We start from the raw sequence: 15,527 nt of genomic DNA, 5'->3' as shown, positions 1-15,527 counted from the left end.
TAATAATATTTATATATGTTATAAAAATGTTATAAAAATGTAAAATAAAGAGTATGGATTTCATTTTTCGCTTAAAATAAGGTTTCAAGCATAGATTACAAATATGTAAGTTTCCAGATGAGTTACTGCTTCAGAGAAAATGGTCGGTAAATAAGTATTTTTAATAAGCGAAAAATTAAAATTTTTATAAGAGCGAAAATTAAACGGTAACTTAATCCACTTGGAAATTTGCATACTCATAATCTATGTCATAGATCTTATTTTAAAGTACAAATGAAGTCTAATCTTGAGTTGAGAAAATTTTAGCAACAAACCTACAGCAATTTTTTTCGCCCTCTTTATTTTAAGATTTATTTAACCCTTTTTTATATAAATTCAAATCTTATCCATTTTTAATAATAGCATTTTAGTGTCAGATCAATATCGGAGATACTATAACATAATTTTTACATTGCTTGTGAATATAATTATTCAAGCCAATATATATAGCTGATCTCAAGATAGAATTGTCTCTCTCTTTCTCTTTTCCAAAATCAAATTGTTCAATTGATATACAAGTTTAAAAACGTACACAAGATAGTTTTCAAAGCACAAAAAAGCAAGTTAAGGAGATACTTTAAATGCGTTACTAGACGAATAGGGTGCGAACGCGGGTATTCGTGAAAAGGAAATCGGAAATTCGACCTTTATAAGCATGCTCCTTTCCTCTTTAATTGCGCTATAAAACGCTACATGTCTGTAAATGTTTCACAAAGCGTTGCGCCGCTGTACGACTTTATTCGCAGCATCACGTTCTGAAAATTCGTACTTACGTGAAGCGGTTGAAGGTGGTACGGTTGCCCCGCCGCGATTGAGCGTGATCAATGCTAATGGTGAGACTGACATTTGCAGTCATTGTCTGCGGCGCAATACAGATGCAATGCATAGCAATGTTTATAGGAGCATGTAACCTACTCGCTCTGCGTGAGACCATGAGAAGTATAAAATGTTGCCGAAGTTCAGCTCTTTTTTAAAAAAACAAGGAGAGAGATTACTATAATTAGTTATAAGGGTAATTAAAAGTTTTGTAACTGCGCTTGAAATATTCAAGACTGCTTGAGATCCCTTTCTCTCTTTTTTTTCTCTTTATTTGAGAGAGTATAAATATTTTTTTCTTATAAATTTTATTTATTCTTCAAGCAAATGAAAATGTCTCTGTCTATACATAACTTATATTTTGTTAATATATGATCCATATTTGTGAGAAGTTTCCCCTGTAAGATATTTATACGAGAAATTCTCTCTGAATTGACCTTGATCGTAAAAATGGGACGACCTTATAATACTTTGTGAATAAATTCTTCTGGGAAACGCGTATAATATAGAATCGTACACCCCCGAGAGTGAAAGGACCGCGCCTCTTCGCATCCGGCATGATAGGCTTCTATCTCCGCTGATTATTCCGCGACGGTCGCGCATTACGAAAGGTATATCTTCTAGGACACAATTTACGACACTTAAGCAACAACATCACATAATCTTGCTTATATTTTCCTCTTTCTTCATGTTTTCATGTGATCGTTCAGCGTAGAAAATCGTATCAGAAGCGATCTGCGTAGTTTTATTTCGTGATTTATGCTTAAAAATAATTTTTAAACATAGGCATTGAGATTTCATTTTCACAGATCTAAATTTATTAATTAATAAATTCAAATCGTTCTTGATAATTATTTGTATTAAAACGTATTATATGTATTAAACGTATTATATTATATGAATATGCCTATTTTTTTAGGATTTTATTTTTTCATTGAAATTATAGAACGTAATATTCATTAATAAATCAAAAATTTAGCTGCTGAGTATCTATATTCAAATTGCTTCGAAAAGGTAAACAAATTTTTAAAGAGAATACCACTGCATGAGGCAAGATAATGTTTTGTGATGTAAAACATTGCTAATTTTCTGGATAATAGCGCTATAAATTATTTTTCCATTCAATCTCTACATCCATGGAGTAACATTCATGTTTTCAATATTTATACGCGAATTTTTTAATAACGATTTAATGGGCGATTAGATGGAATTAAAAATTATAATTTTTTATTATTTTAAAAATTAAAAATTGATATTTAATCTATCTTTAAAAAAAAAAAATGTAAAGTTTGTCATTATTTAATAAATCCATTTTATATTTGAATTTCATATTTATGTATTCCAAAGAATACATACATACATACATATACATTTCTATTAAATAAATACAACTTTTTCGCCTATTAAAACAGTGAAAATCTGTGAAGTAGTTTTTTCCGTCCTATAAAAGGACTAAAAATAGAAAAAAATAAGAGAAGGTTGGAATAAAAAGAGGAACGCATTCACATTTCATATTCCACATCACCAATCGGTGTTCCAACCATAAAAGAGGTTTCATTTTATTCTGAGACTTATGTAGCACGTGTCTGCATTTTTTGAAATTTTATTTTGTCTGTTGTATCACGAAACGTAAAAGTAGTAGTCGTTCAAAGTACTCAAAGTACTCAGCGTATTCGAGAGAGAGATATATAATTTTTTTATAAACGTTTAACGAAAATTATGCGACGAAGCATCATTATTTTTTCTTTCTGATAACGCCGAGATGCAACAGAATACTTAATTCATTGTATAATAGTTGCAACCGTCGTAAAAAAGTTGAAACCTCTTGCATGTAAAAATAATCTTTATTAAATTAATTATTTCCCAATTATTTTTTATTTCACATAAGAAATTATTTCCTATATTTAAGCTAAAATTATTCACTTTCGATTATGAAAACCATTATTACTTAATTTCTTTGATTTAATTAACATCGTTAGCGCACTATTTCATCACGCTTATAGTTACTTTTATTGAAGCTAATAATTAATGACTAATCGATCGTTAAATGTTATAATCTTTCTTGGAAGAAATACATTACGCTTATATATTTTAATATATTTATAGATATATTATTTTATTCTTTAATATATTAATAATTATGCTCATGTATATCATCTAGGAACATATAATAATAACAATAATAATAACATCTAATAATAAATTAATACTTTTGTCAAATTTCTATGTATTTTAGGTAAAAGTGTTACGATATTTTTTCGAACATTTCGAGAACATTACAACCGAGTAACTTTTCGTGGAACAGAGGCAAGTACTTTTTTGCGGTTTTAATGATCTATTAAGCGCACAAATTAAATACAATGGTAGAACTTTGAAACGAGTCGTACCGGCTCTTTAAACGGACATTAGCAAAACAAATTTCTTTATTAAAGCAGATTAACGCAACAGGCGGTTCATTTGCAATCTAATGTTTCATTAAAAGATGGTTTCTGATCCTTCCAGCGTTTCCCCCTGCTTTACAAAGTCGACAACTTAATGCTGAATATAACGAATATTTCTAAAGATATTCAAATACATTTCATCTTTAACGATATTTAATAGTAATATCTAAAAAAAACACATTTCTAGAGTCATATTTCTAGTTTATTAGAATAAAAAGCTCTCTCTTATTGAACTACACAGACACACACACACATATATATGTGAATATAAATATATATATATATATATATATATATATATATATAAGCTAATCTTATAAATTATATTTAATATTATAATAATGTATAATTACTATTGTTTTGCTTAATTTGAGGCAAAACTTGATGCTAAAAAGGAATCTCAGAAGATAAAATATATTTAAAAACTAAATCATTTCTAATCTGTGCTTTATGGTTAAGGGTACTTTAATAAGAATTTTGAAGATGAGGAAATAAGACATTTTCCATATAACAAATGGAAAAAAAGATATAATATATATCTATTATAATATTTTAATATTGATGCGCACATACAGATAAATTCTCTAATAATATATTTGAATGGTGATTATATGAGAGGTTATAATCAAATTTTAATAACATCGAAAAACTAATGAAAACTAATTATATTGAAAGCGAATAAAGTGAATTGAGAAGTACAATGAGTAAAGTAAAGGAAGGACAAAGGAGTATGATCATTATAAAATGTGCTATGGAAGGTATGTTTGATAAAAACAAGAGTGAGTTTTAAATACTGATGCTTTATTTTATATAAAGTATTGTATAAATGTATAAACGCTATAAATATGTGGTATCTATCTATGGTGGTGGTGGGGTGCTAGTCGTGATCGCAAAGAAAGGGTATGACGAGGGCGGGCGGGGTCGGAGGCCGGCGGCGGCGAGCCATCTATTTACATTCATTCACTCACAAAAAAGGCTGACCTACCATAATCTACCGGTCTCTCCTTTTCACTAACATATAACACGATTATATAATATATGTGTAATTGTGTGTAAATATATACGAATACACATATATGGTAATATGGTGTATGTGTGTGTATGTATGTGAGCGCGCATGTAGCAATGTGTTCATATATATATATGTGCGAAAATAATAGATAATAGTATGTATACATATATATATAAGAAAAACATATATGTGCATGGACGAGTATGTAATAATAATATGTATGCTTGGGGAAAGTGCGGCGGTAAGTATAACAACATGCGGGAAGGTGCGCTCAGAAGCGCGACCGACCCAAAAGAAAAAAAGAAAGAAGTAGTAAATATGTATGTGAAGAGCAGCGGCCTTACGGATGGTGGAAGACGCAAGAGAAGAAGAGCTTAGTGTCGGAGCAACGGTAAGTGTTCAGAAAACAGAACAAATCCGGTTGATCCGACGACGAAGTACCAAAGCTTGTCCACTTGCCAGGCCCATGGCGGTGCGGCGTGTAAGGCGTAACACGTGTGTGCACGGTTGATTTTGTTGCACGCAATTTGTAACTCGGAATATACGCGTCGTTGAATGATAAATCCAAGAGAGAGCGATGTTTCGCCGATTCGCGGGCGAAAGTTCGTCGAGAGGCGACGAGATGTTCGAGTAAGCAGAGATCGGTGAACGCGGCACGAGTCATTTCTTGCCTTTATCGTTGGTCTCGTGAGATGAACGGTAATTGACTAAATTTTACCCGAGTTTCTAACGGGTCGAGAACGAGAGGAAGAAACAAAACGCGAAACCGCGAATCATGAGTAGCCGAATCTCATTTGTTGTCATCTCCGGGAGAATCCGATCCGAGGCGTCCGTCTTTCGAATTGCGCTTCATCGATCGTTTCCGCGTTTCATGTGTGTGATTCCGAGTGATCTATCGATCATATCACTGGCGCCAGACGCGCTCCGACCATGTTCCGAGACTGGACGAAGCTTTGGGAAGAAGACGTTGAGCGCGTTTGAGGATCGTTCAAGACCGGTAAGTGACTGTGGTGGGTTTGCCGCCGTCGCCGAGCCGAGATCGCTGGGGTCTTAAAACGTCCTACCATTTGCCAAGGGGCGCCGGGATGATAGCTCCGTGGGAGCCGAGTCCAGCGTGGATGGCGCCAGATGGTCCGTTGATCACAGCAACTCCGGCATCACCACCACCGAGAGCGCCACCATATCCACCACCAGCACCACCGCCGATGACAGCAATGGCACCAGCACCACCGCCGAATCCACCTCCTAAAGAAGATATCATTAGCAATGGATTCTCATATATTTGACTGATAGAGAAAGAAAATATGAAAAGAAGAAGTTAAATATTAGAAATGCATTAACTTTAATAAAGTAATACAATTTGTTTGTACGATCGGTAAAACTTACCAAAGCCTCCAGCACCTCCACCAAGACCTCCACCAAGACCTCCACCGGGCGCAGCGTTGGCAGCAGCTCCAGAGCTTCCGTCATCACCGTTGATGCCACCAGATCCGGCGTAGAAGGCAACACCACCATAGCTAGGTCCAACGAGGTTAGCAGTAGCCTGGGACGGTCCAACGAGGGTGGCAGTTCCTTGGGACGGTCCAACGAGGGTGGATGGGCCAGCAGCAGGTCCTACAAGACTGGCGGGTCCAGTGCGAGGTCCACCAACGGACTTGGCGCCCTCCTGAGGTCCTACGAGATCAGATGGTCCGGTCTGGGGTCCAACGTTGGCCTTGGGTCCCTCAGCGGGTCCAATGTCGGACCTTCCGCCGATGACTCCTGCGAGAAGAGCGAGCGATCATTCAACGTCGACGTATTTTGCATTGTTGGCGGTAAGTTGAAACTTGGATAGGCTACGCACCACCAGAGACAATTTGCTGAACTCCAGCAGCACCAGCCGCCGCCGCCGCACCAGCAGCATAGCTGGCACCAAGACCACCAGATCCCAAACTAGAGGCACCACCCTGAAGGGAGGCAGCGGTTCCAGCACCAGCGGCGAGTCCACCGGTCAGACCGGCACCACCACCTCGTGCACCGTGTCCGGTGATGGCCAAACCGGCGCCACCGTAACCGCCATAACCGCCGTAACCACCGCCGTAACCACCGCCATAACCGCCGTGGGCGATTCCAGCGCGGGCCGTCGCTACCGCTAAGCAGGCGAACACAATCTGGAAGAAAAGTATGAAATGATTTTTTCACTGAGTTTTGCGTGATCAGATATTCGATCAAGACTTTTAGAACTTAAAAACATTAGATGAGTATTACACAATTTACGGAAATGCGTCGTTAAGTGGCTATCGCTATTACGGATCTAGATTTCCATTGGCTTGGCGCCGATTACCGGGCACAAGCAACATAATCGCGGCGGCTTTCACTTTTGATTTCCGCGAACGTCGACTCGCGATCGTTCGCGAAGAAATTCCGAAACGACGGAAACGGCATCGCGCAAGAGGAAGTTTCTAAATGATCTTCAAGATGATCTGGAAATCTCTCCTCGACATTGCGTTGCAATATGCAGTAAGAAATGCGCGCAAATGCATCGAACGACGAGATGAAATATCCGTAACTATTCGCCATAACGTTTCGCAATCGATTCGATAGCGCTACGCGATTCTCCCCTCCTCTCTCTTGCACATACATCGGTTACCCTAGTCACCACACCTAATGACCATATTAGGAAAAGAAAAGAAACTCTTCCAAGGTATCCGCTAATAGGCCGTGTTGCACGCGCAACACGCGTATCGCCGAACCGTGGAAAAAGTGCAGTCGCGATTGCATAAAATCCGCGCTAGCTAGTTAATACGAATCAATCGATGCGAGACATTTCATGAGGTTAATAATTAACCGGCTGAAACTTGCTTTTATTTAGTAAGATCGATTTATACGATATTAAGAGATTGAGAGATCCGTGACTTTTTATTAATCAAGCAATTTCGAGAATTCTGAGGAATTTTCAGAAAATCGTGAGATTTAGATACGAATCGGACGTATCGGCAACATGTGATTACGTCACGTCTCGCGAGATACGCTTGAATCCGTAATGCTTTGCGGCACGTAATACGGGAAGTGGCGTTTAGAAAGGAAATGTTTCACCCATGCCGAGCAATCGACCGATTAGATATATCGGCGCTGCCATACGTAACCGATATTTCGCGATCGCGTGCGAGAGTGGTATTAGACGGCGGCATGTGTCACGCCCGATTGGAGACCGTTGCGAACTTAAATGGCACCGCGGTCTGGAATTATGCATATCTAACGACTTCGCGGAACTTTCACATCCGCGGAACGTAAACGAATCGACTATCACTTCAGCCGCGCTCGTGTGACGTGGCCGACCGAGCGTTCCCGCGACCTCGCGATCGGAAAAGAATCGATCGTGTGTCGATTTCAAAATCGTTCGCACGATCGAGTCGCTCGCTCCGTCACTTCCGTCGACATTTGCGAAAAACATTACGAGATAATGTCTATCGCAATGCAACGGAATTATCGAGAGTATTACGATAATTAATCGAAAGATCCAACAATTAACGAAATTAACATGTATTATATTTTTTCAGAGGACAAACGAAGCGGGGAAAGTAATGTAGAGAATGACAAGATCGCGGTATTTATGAATGAAGATGCACCGGGAATAGAACCGGTCCGCTTACTCAATGACGAGGATGATGCTGCTGGGACAACCGGTTTCGCCAAGAGCGGTTGGCGCGCGATGCGGTAAGATTTCTTTGTTTTATGAATGAAAGTCGTGTCAGTTTGTCTGTTTGCGTTCGTCGGAAGAAACAGAGAGTATTCCAACCGTGACATTGAATCATCGCGATCGCAGTAAGAAGCGAAGAAATGCAACGGTACAACGGAGACGCATTAGTAGACTTGGATATGTATTATTGATCCGAATGAAAGCTTTCGAGCTTGTAAGACGGTCTTTATCTTTCGTTTGCAGATACTCCGATGTATTCTAAAAGCAATCTCGTATTATTCTATTTCTTGTTTGATTTCAATTAAAAAGCGTCAGAGTGAGACATTTAAGGGCCGAAATAAGCAAAGAAAAACTTTCTCAGCGATTAGCAGAAAAATTACGAGTAATATTGTTAAGAGAGAAAAGTCGAAGTAATTTAAAGATCGTTCAAAGTTTTGAAATTGGCACTATTCACGGTAGCGAATGAAGACAATCCGATTAAAGGACTGATGAACTCGAAAAAACACATAATTTTCAAGTAAAATTACTCGAGAAACTATTTGTTTGTCAGAGTAGCCAAGACGCGAGCGAGGATATGTGCAAGCAGCAAAATCTAATAAAGTCCGACCGAGATCTCAAAGAGACTACGAGTTAAACACCTCGCGAACACCTCACCAACCCTAAGCCATGGAATACTCACAAAGGCCTTCATGTTTGGTGTGTGTATTGGGCTGGTAGTCCGGTGAATGACTGACTTGGGCCGGGTCGGCGGGCCTTATATACGCCTAACTCTACTCTGGACACGCTCCACAATCACCATCCTTTCGAAAGCAAGCAAGGCGCTCCACCACCCTCTCCTCCAGAAAAACTATAATCCACGCGGGGCCCCCGAGCGGTCGTCGCAAGCGATAATCCCACCGCCTGCTTCGAGGGCGAAGGGGGGTCCCTCCCGTTTAACGGCAACGATGTGGATAGAGATTGCCGTTGTAAGTTGTATCCACGTCTAATACGGAGCAGCCTTCTATTCTCCTCTCCTCGCCCCGTCAGATCGACGTGGACTACACGCTCGACTTGTACGCCGCACCAAGTGCAATCGAGCACCACCCGGGTTACATGGTCACCTATGATACAACTCTCTTTCTTGCAGATATGGTGCATGCGAGTGGTTCGAACAGCACAGAATCTTTCCCGGCCACGATAGACGGCGCAGGTGCAGTGTTGATAACAGCAACAGTAACGCCGGATAATTGTCACTTTAGCTAATTGGATCATCTCTCGTAATGCATCGTCGTCCAGCATTCGCAGAATGAAACCATGCAGGTTTTTAGGTGATGGAAGACGTTTTCCATTGAAGTGCTCTCATGATAGTCTGTGATATTTTCGGAAAAATCAAGGACAAATAATATTGCTTTGCGTACTAATAATGATGAAAAAGAAAATAATTGAAGAGAAAAAGAGATCAAACGATATACTTTTGGAGATTGTTGTATTGCAACGAGACAGTATATAAAAAAGTGCATACTATATACATGCATAATTATATTTGTTAAGAGGACAATATGACAGCTAATGAAAATTTTTACAGCATTCTGTGATAAAGTCATATTCCCTGTATCTTAGTCTTTTATAATTTTTTGTTGCAATTTTAATGCTAGAAAAATTTGAAAAGACCACTTAATAGAGAGTTACGGTGATTGGCAAAAATAATACTCTGATCTTGAATTATAATAAGTGATGATCAAAGACACTGCGTAATACGATTATTTCAACAGCGCTCGCTTTAATATAAGCCGACTCTGAGCTTTTGATTTTTTTCATTCAAAATGTAGAGTGCTTTGTGCAAAAAGTTAAAATCGATACAAAATGTTAAATAATCGAAAGTTATTACTATTCATGAAAATTGTTATCTCTACACTCAGCGTCGGAGTAAAAATCACGATAATGCGAGCTGAAATTTACATTTGAGCATGAACGGCTGTCGCACGAAAAGTTTGTCTCCATCTGGAAATATCAGAAGGAAAGGAGATCCAAGGATGGCAAAGCGCAATCCTGATTGCGGTCCGCTCATTACTCTAGAAACGAGGCGCTCGCATCGTGAAGGAGTTTCACGTTTGGCGCGAATGCTGAAACGTTCTAAAGAGTTGGAATTACGGGTCGTTAAATGGCTTTAAGAGACCTGAATTCTTTTCTAAATAGATTGCTTGCCGCCGCCGCCGCCGCCGCCGCCGCTCCAGCTCTGTCGGTTGTTACTTATTACCTCAACCCGTTAATTCCAGCTGAAAGCTGGAAATAAGATAGCAAGATCTAAGGCCTAAAGAATTGTCTGCTATTGTGAGCGATTGAAATACGATCGTCGTATAATACTCGACGAGCCGATCATTTTCGAATTGTATTAGCCAATTACATTTGTTATCTCAAAATACTTATAAATTGTCATTTTATGGTTGTACCAGCTGATTTTATTTTTATGATATACATAAACATGTCATATATACATAAACAGCTATACTGCTACGATATTATTTTAATAATCTTGGATATATTTTATAGAAATATTAAAAAATACTATAGGAATATTAATAATATATAAATATTTATAATATTAATATTATATAATATTTATAATATTAAAAAATATTATAAACATTTATGATATTATTATTATAATATTAATATTATAATATAATAATATTATAAATATTATATGAAAGTGTGTCCGCACATTGATTATATTGCTGAGTAAAAAATGATACATGTACACGTGCAGTACATTAATTAAAAGCATGTTAAAAACTATTTACTTTTATAAATGTGTAATTAAAATGTAATAATCTACAAACATTAGATTCATTATCGCATACGTATGTTTAGCGCTTTTCTTATAAACTTTCTTTTTTTTGACGTGAATTTTCCATAATTTTATGTCTATGTAACAATAGCGATGAGCGATTGCAAGCAATTTCAACCTTAAAAGTGTTGAAGTGCGACGCGTCGAAACGTAACGCGACTAATTGCATCCCAATTAATTAGTTTTCGTTTTCGCACGATGCCCCGTTTATCATACGAGCCGCGACTTTTCCGGCACGCGCGAAGTGAAAGCCATTATATTATTTGGCCGACCGCGAAAAATGTCGATCTATTCGCGAAAGTCGCCCGCGCCCCGTATCTTTTCTCGTTCGCCATCGACCGGTTCTGAATATATAAACGCGACTAGTGGCAGCTGGCAGTTAGCTGTTTTCGATATCACCCTTCAAACGAGTCGACAACCCGTGCGAGTGTTAATTGACCCGTTAACTGATTAATCGCCGAATTAATTAATCAGCAGCGAACAACCGTGTCACCCCCTTTTTTTTCGTCACTCATCGACTCATTGACGCGCTTCGTTTGCAACGATTGAAGAAACGAATTCCACACGATTATCCGCGATCGATCGATCCTTTCGGAACGACTCATGATTTCCCTGAATCCTACGGAATAATTATTAACTAATTTGTTTTCTCCCTTTTGTTGGGATATTTTTGCGACTCGATCGCGAGAGATAATTACGTAATCTCGATTTTTATGCTTTTGGAATCACGTCCCGGAATTCAGTTCCGCGCCCCTATTTTGAATTATTGAACGATTTTCACGGATCGATGGAGTATCGATTGGCTCGCGTGGCCAATATTCCCAGATACATTTCTGTGATAAAGCGACTTTCTCGGCGACATGCAGACCCGATATGTCCGTGAATCGAAATGGAGATGCCGAGATTTGAATGGGGAGAATGGATCGCGAGATAGAATTATTTCGATATAAAAATTACTTCATCTCGACAGTTTATTTATTCAAATAACTTGATGTATACAAGACGATCGCACAAATCAAACATCATTTAGCAACTTGTTGTAATATATCATTTTGAAACTGTGATTATTCATTACGTAATAACAGAATATGAATAATACTCGAGGCATTAAAACTCCTACATGTGATATTTTCATATCAAATTACTATTTGAGAAAATGTCAATAAGCCAGTATTAACCAGTTGCTAACTACATGAAGTTATTATCTTCTTGATACTGGATTTTGAAGACAAGTCTACATAATATTCAATCTATATAATTATTGTATCCTTCTTTGATTTATCACATATTTTTCAAATTTTTGTTTATTCGTATTTTTCCTTCCGTCTTATTTTGTGTTAACTCGTTTTATTTTTTTTATTTCAACGTCTACATAGATTTATTCTAAAAAGCATTAACACGCATATTATATTGCTAGGTAATTTTCTGAATTTTTCCTGAAATCTCTTTTATTTAGACAATTTTACAAAGTTAATTATCTGCCGTAAAATTTGTAATTATGATGTACATTCTTTTTGCCAAGCGTTACGCAGATACATACTTTCTCTTTCTCTCTCTCTCTTTCTCTCTCCTTTTCTTTCTCTATCTATCTCATCTATATTATATATTTATTTATTCAAATCAGAAATTGCAATATCTCGCGCGACGTAGTCGCTGTATGCAGGCTTACGTATTCCATCTCGATATATCCCTGCTAGCTCAATTTTCGTGAAGAATACTCCTCGTCTAGGGTGACGACCCCCACACGCATACGCACACGCGTCGAAGTCTCCGCAACATTGCGTTTGCAAAACGATGCCGACCTCACGCCGTGACGACGCGCGTCGCTGAGCGCGCGTTCTGCGCTTTTGCACCAATTTTTACATAACACGAGGATGTGAAACTAGAGAAATTTTATTCATGAAACAGCACGAGCGGCGCACAAGCACACGAGATCCATGGGAAAATTTCTTTCTATTGTAATGTAACATGATAGCGCGATATTACCGAGACGATTCATCGATGACGCGCAATTCGGTCAATATTTTATCACTTCTGTAAAACCAATCTGAATCTACTTCAACGATTAGGTGAATAACTCGAATATTAATTCGAAAAATTTGTATGATCGAAACAAATTATTCGAATAATTCGATATATATCAATTTCATTTCCAAATTCGAGCGGAATTAATCGGTTCAGATACAAATTTCCGAGAAACCATATGTAAAAATATTTTTCTTTTTAATTTATTTCTACAATAGAAAATTCAATCATCGCAAAATCATAATTGTAAAGTTATGGTATTAAATACTGTGTCAAATTCAGTTGATTAAATGGATTTAACACAAGTCTGATCAATGATCGGTTCATTGATTAATTCAAATTACAGCGCTAATTGTATTAAAGATTAACCTAATTTCATTATTAGGTTGAAACGTGTATTGTGTTTCCATTTCTCTGTTTCGAGCAACATTAGAATGATCCATTTATTCACCATATTACCGAAACAGCACTGCATATGCGATTATACATTCTATACTAATTGTTCCATTATTGATCTAATTTGTAAAACGCTTTCGCAAGCTATCGAGCTATGAAATAAGAAAAGGATTGCGTACAACGCTATATATTTAATTATACTGTTTACTGCGTCATATTGAGGTCAAATGAATCTATAATTATAACTTCGATTTATAAGTAGATATCACACATCGATATCTTTATATATACATATGTATGTGTTTTTAAATTTAAAATACATAGCAAAGCACATATATTGTTACAAACAATATCTATTTTGTCAGACTTATAACAAATAATTCATGTGATATAGATATGTTTGAAAAATAAAATTATAGCAATATTAAAAAGAAAAGCATATTGCCTTCTAAGCAATTTCATAAAAAATTTTCTTACGTCAGCATTTTAATCATTTTAAGTCAGATATCGCTTTATATTGGCATAATATACGAATGGATTTGCAAAATACAAGTATATAATAGCAGTTTCTGTCGAATTGTTTCGATTACTATAAAATAAATGTAATACATTGTAATGCAACAGTTAATGTTAGTACTTCGACACATTCAATGTCCTTTTAATGCAGTAACTTTAATTGATTAAAGATTAAACTTTGATCGCTTTAATTCTAGCACGTTTGCTTCGATAGCTTTTTATTCTGTCTAAGTTAAAATACAGTTATTAAGTTGAAGTCAAAATTAAAATTATTAAACACAATATTTCAATTATTAATAAAGTTATTAAGAATACTGTAAAGAGAATAATACGTACTCATTTCAAATTTTTAATTGAAGTATTGAAGAATGTGTATATCATACTTTCGTCATGTCTTAAAAATTACTTCGTGATTTTTTTGAGACAACATTTTTTTATACCATTTAAGTTTGGTGCGTGCTCTTGGTTTCATAATAGTGGCTTATAATTTAAGTGTCAATTAAATTTTATCTTAACCGACAACAACGCAATTATTCGCATGCTTTAACATTAAGAGGTGGCCTGTAAGCTACACTTAAGTTTTAAGTAAAGACCTTATAGCTCAGTTTTACTGAGCGCACCATTATTACACCTTCAGTCACGTACCGTAGATATCATTAATGTCGCTGAGTCTTCTTTCCAAGTATAAACTTCCGACGAAATCGCAAGGCTGCACTAGATGCTGAAAATTAACCTTCGCGAACCTCGAGTTAATTTACTGTACGCAGACTAGGCAGAAGACTAATTTTCCAACGTGTTACATCGTTACATAATACATGATCTGTACATGAAGTAGAGGAAAGTAGCGTGCTGCGATATATTGTAGCAATAAAGAGAACAGATAAAGATAGGTAAAATAATATTTGAAGTGAAAATATTTTAAAATTATTATAATATTATTAGATATACGTAAACTATTTTCTCCACTATGTTATAAATATGATTAATGTAAAGTAATAATTTATTTAAATATATTAGTTAATATTTTATTTAAAATATTTACTTTGAATTTTAAATAAAAGCTTCAAATATATATATTTCTCATAGGAAGTTTTAAGTAATCAATTAAAATAAATTTTCTTCTTATATGTGTAAATGTACACGGACAGTAAAATATTTTGTTTTCAATATCATTTTTCTAAATTTATACTCATTGTAATTATTTCTTTTTCATGCTTTATGTCTATTAGGTAAATTTTTAATTCATGCTTCATTAAATTAATTAGTTATGTTGTAAATTAATAGTAAATATATAAATAATATGTGATAAATATATAAACAATATATGATTTCTTTTAAAATAAAAATTAATTTTTAATACATATATTTTTTCTGATTATCTCTTTATCATATAATATTTGAAATAATACCTCAATGCAAATTCTAAAACTTCAAATTATTTCACAAAAAAAGTATTTTTCATAACTTTTTTAAAATGATTATTTTAATAATTTCATTTATCCCGCTTCAATGAAATATTTCCCATATATATTTGTGTTTGTGTGTCTGTCTGTGTGTGTGTGTATATACCTATTATTTTCACGGAGAATAAATTTTATTTTGACGAAATATTATTCAAATAATTATTTTCTCGTTACTTTCGCGTATTTCTTAATAACAGTTTCTTTTTCAGGTGAAAAGAATTTATAATTAGGGAATGTTTTAGTCGAGGAAGTATCTCGGAATTTCGCCGCAAAGAGACGGGATGGAAAAACGAGGGCATATAGTGACGACGGA

General features: G+C 36.0%; 2 protein-coding genes across 2 annotated transcripts in view; one reads left to right on the top strand and one right to left on the bottom strand.

Moving 5' to 3' along the window:
- Positions 1-4,076: 4,076 nt before the first annotated feature.
- Apd-3l (apidermin 3 like) lies at positions 4,077-8,785 on the bottom strand. Its single transcript, XM_083109290.1, has 4 exons — positions 8,667-8,785; positions 6,152-6,458; positions 5,695-6,069; positions 4,077-5,553 (listed from the first exon to the last, which is right to left on the bottom strand). The coding sequence occupies exons 1-4, from the start codon at positions 8,676-8,678 to the stop codon at positions 5,369-5,371; spliced, it is 879 nt and encodes a 292-aa protein (XP_082965416.1). The 5' UTR covers positions 8,679-8,785; the 3' UTR covers positions 4,077-5,368.
- The window catches only part of LOC145977363 (acyl-CoA Delta-9 desaturase-like), a 31,403-nt gene continuing 23,706 nt past the window's right edge, over positions 7,831-15,527 (top strand). Inside the window, exon 1 of the mRNA XM_083109289.1 lies at positions 7,831-8,004. The gene's annotated coding sequence lies outside the window, so the exon portion shown is untranslated. The remainder of the gene's footprint in view (positions 8,005-15,527) is intronic.

The sequence above is a fragment of the Camponotus vicinus genome, unplaced genomic scaffold (genome assembly GCF_025532165.1).
Source record: "Camponotus vicinus isolate PSW18456_S1 unplaced genomic scaffold, iyCamVici1.0 SCAF_9, whole genome shotgun sequence".
Taxonomy (NCBI): Eukaryota; Metazoa; Arthropoda; class Insecta; order Hymenoptera; family Formicidae; genus Camponotus; species Camponotus vicinus.
This window is presented reverse-complemented; position numbering and strand designations above follow the sequence as displayed.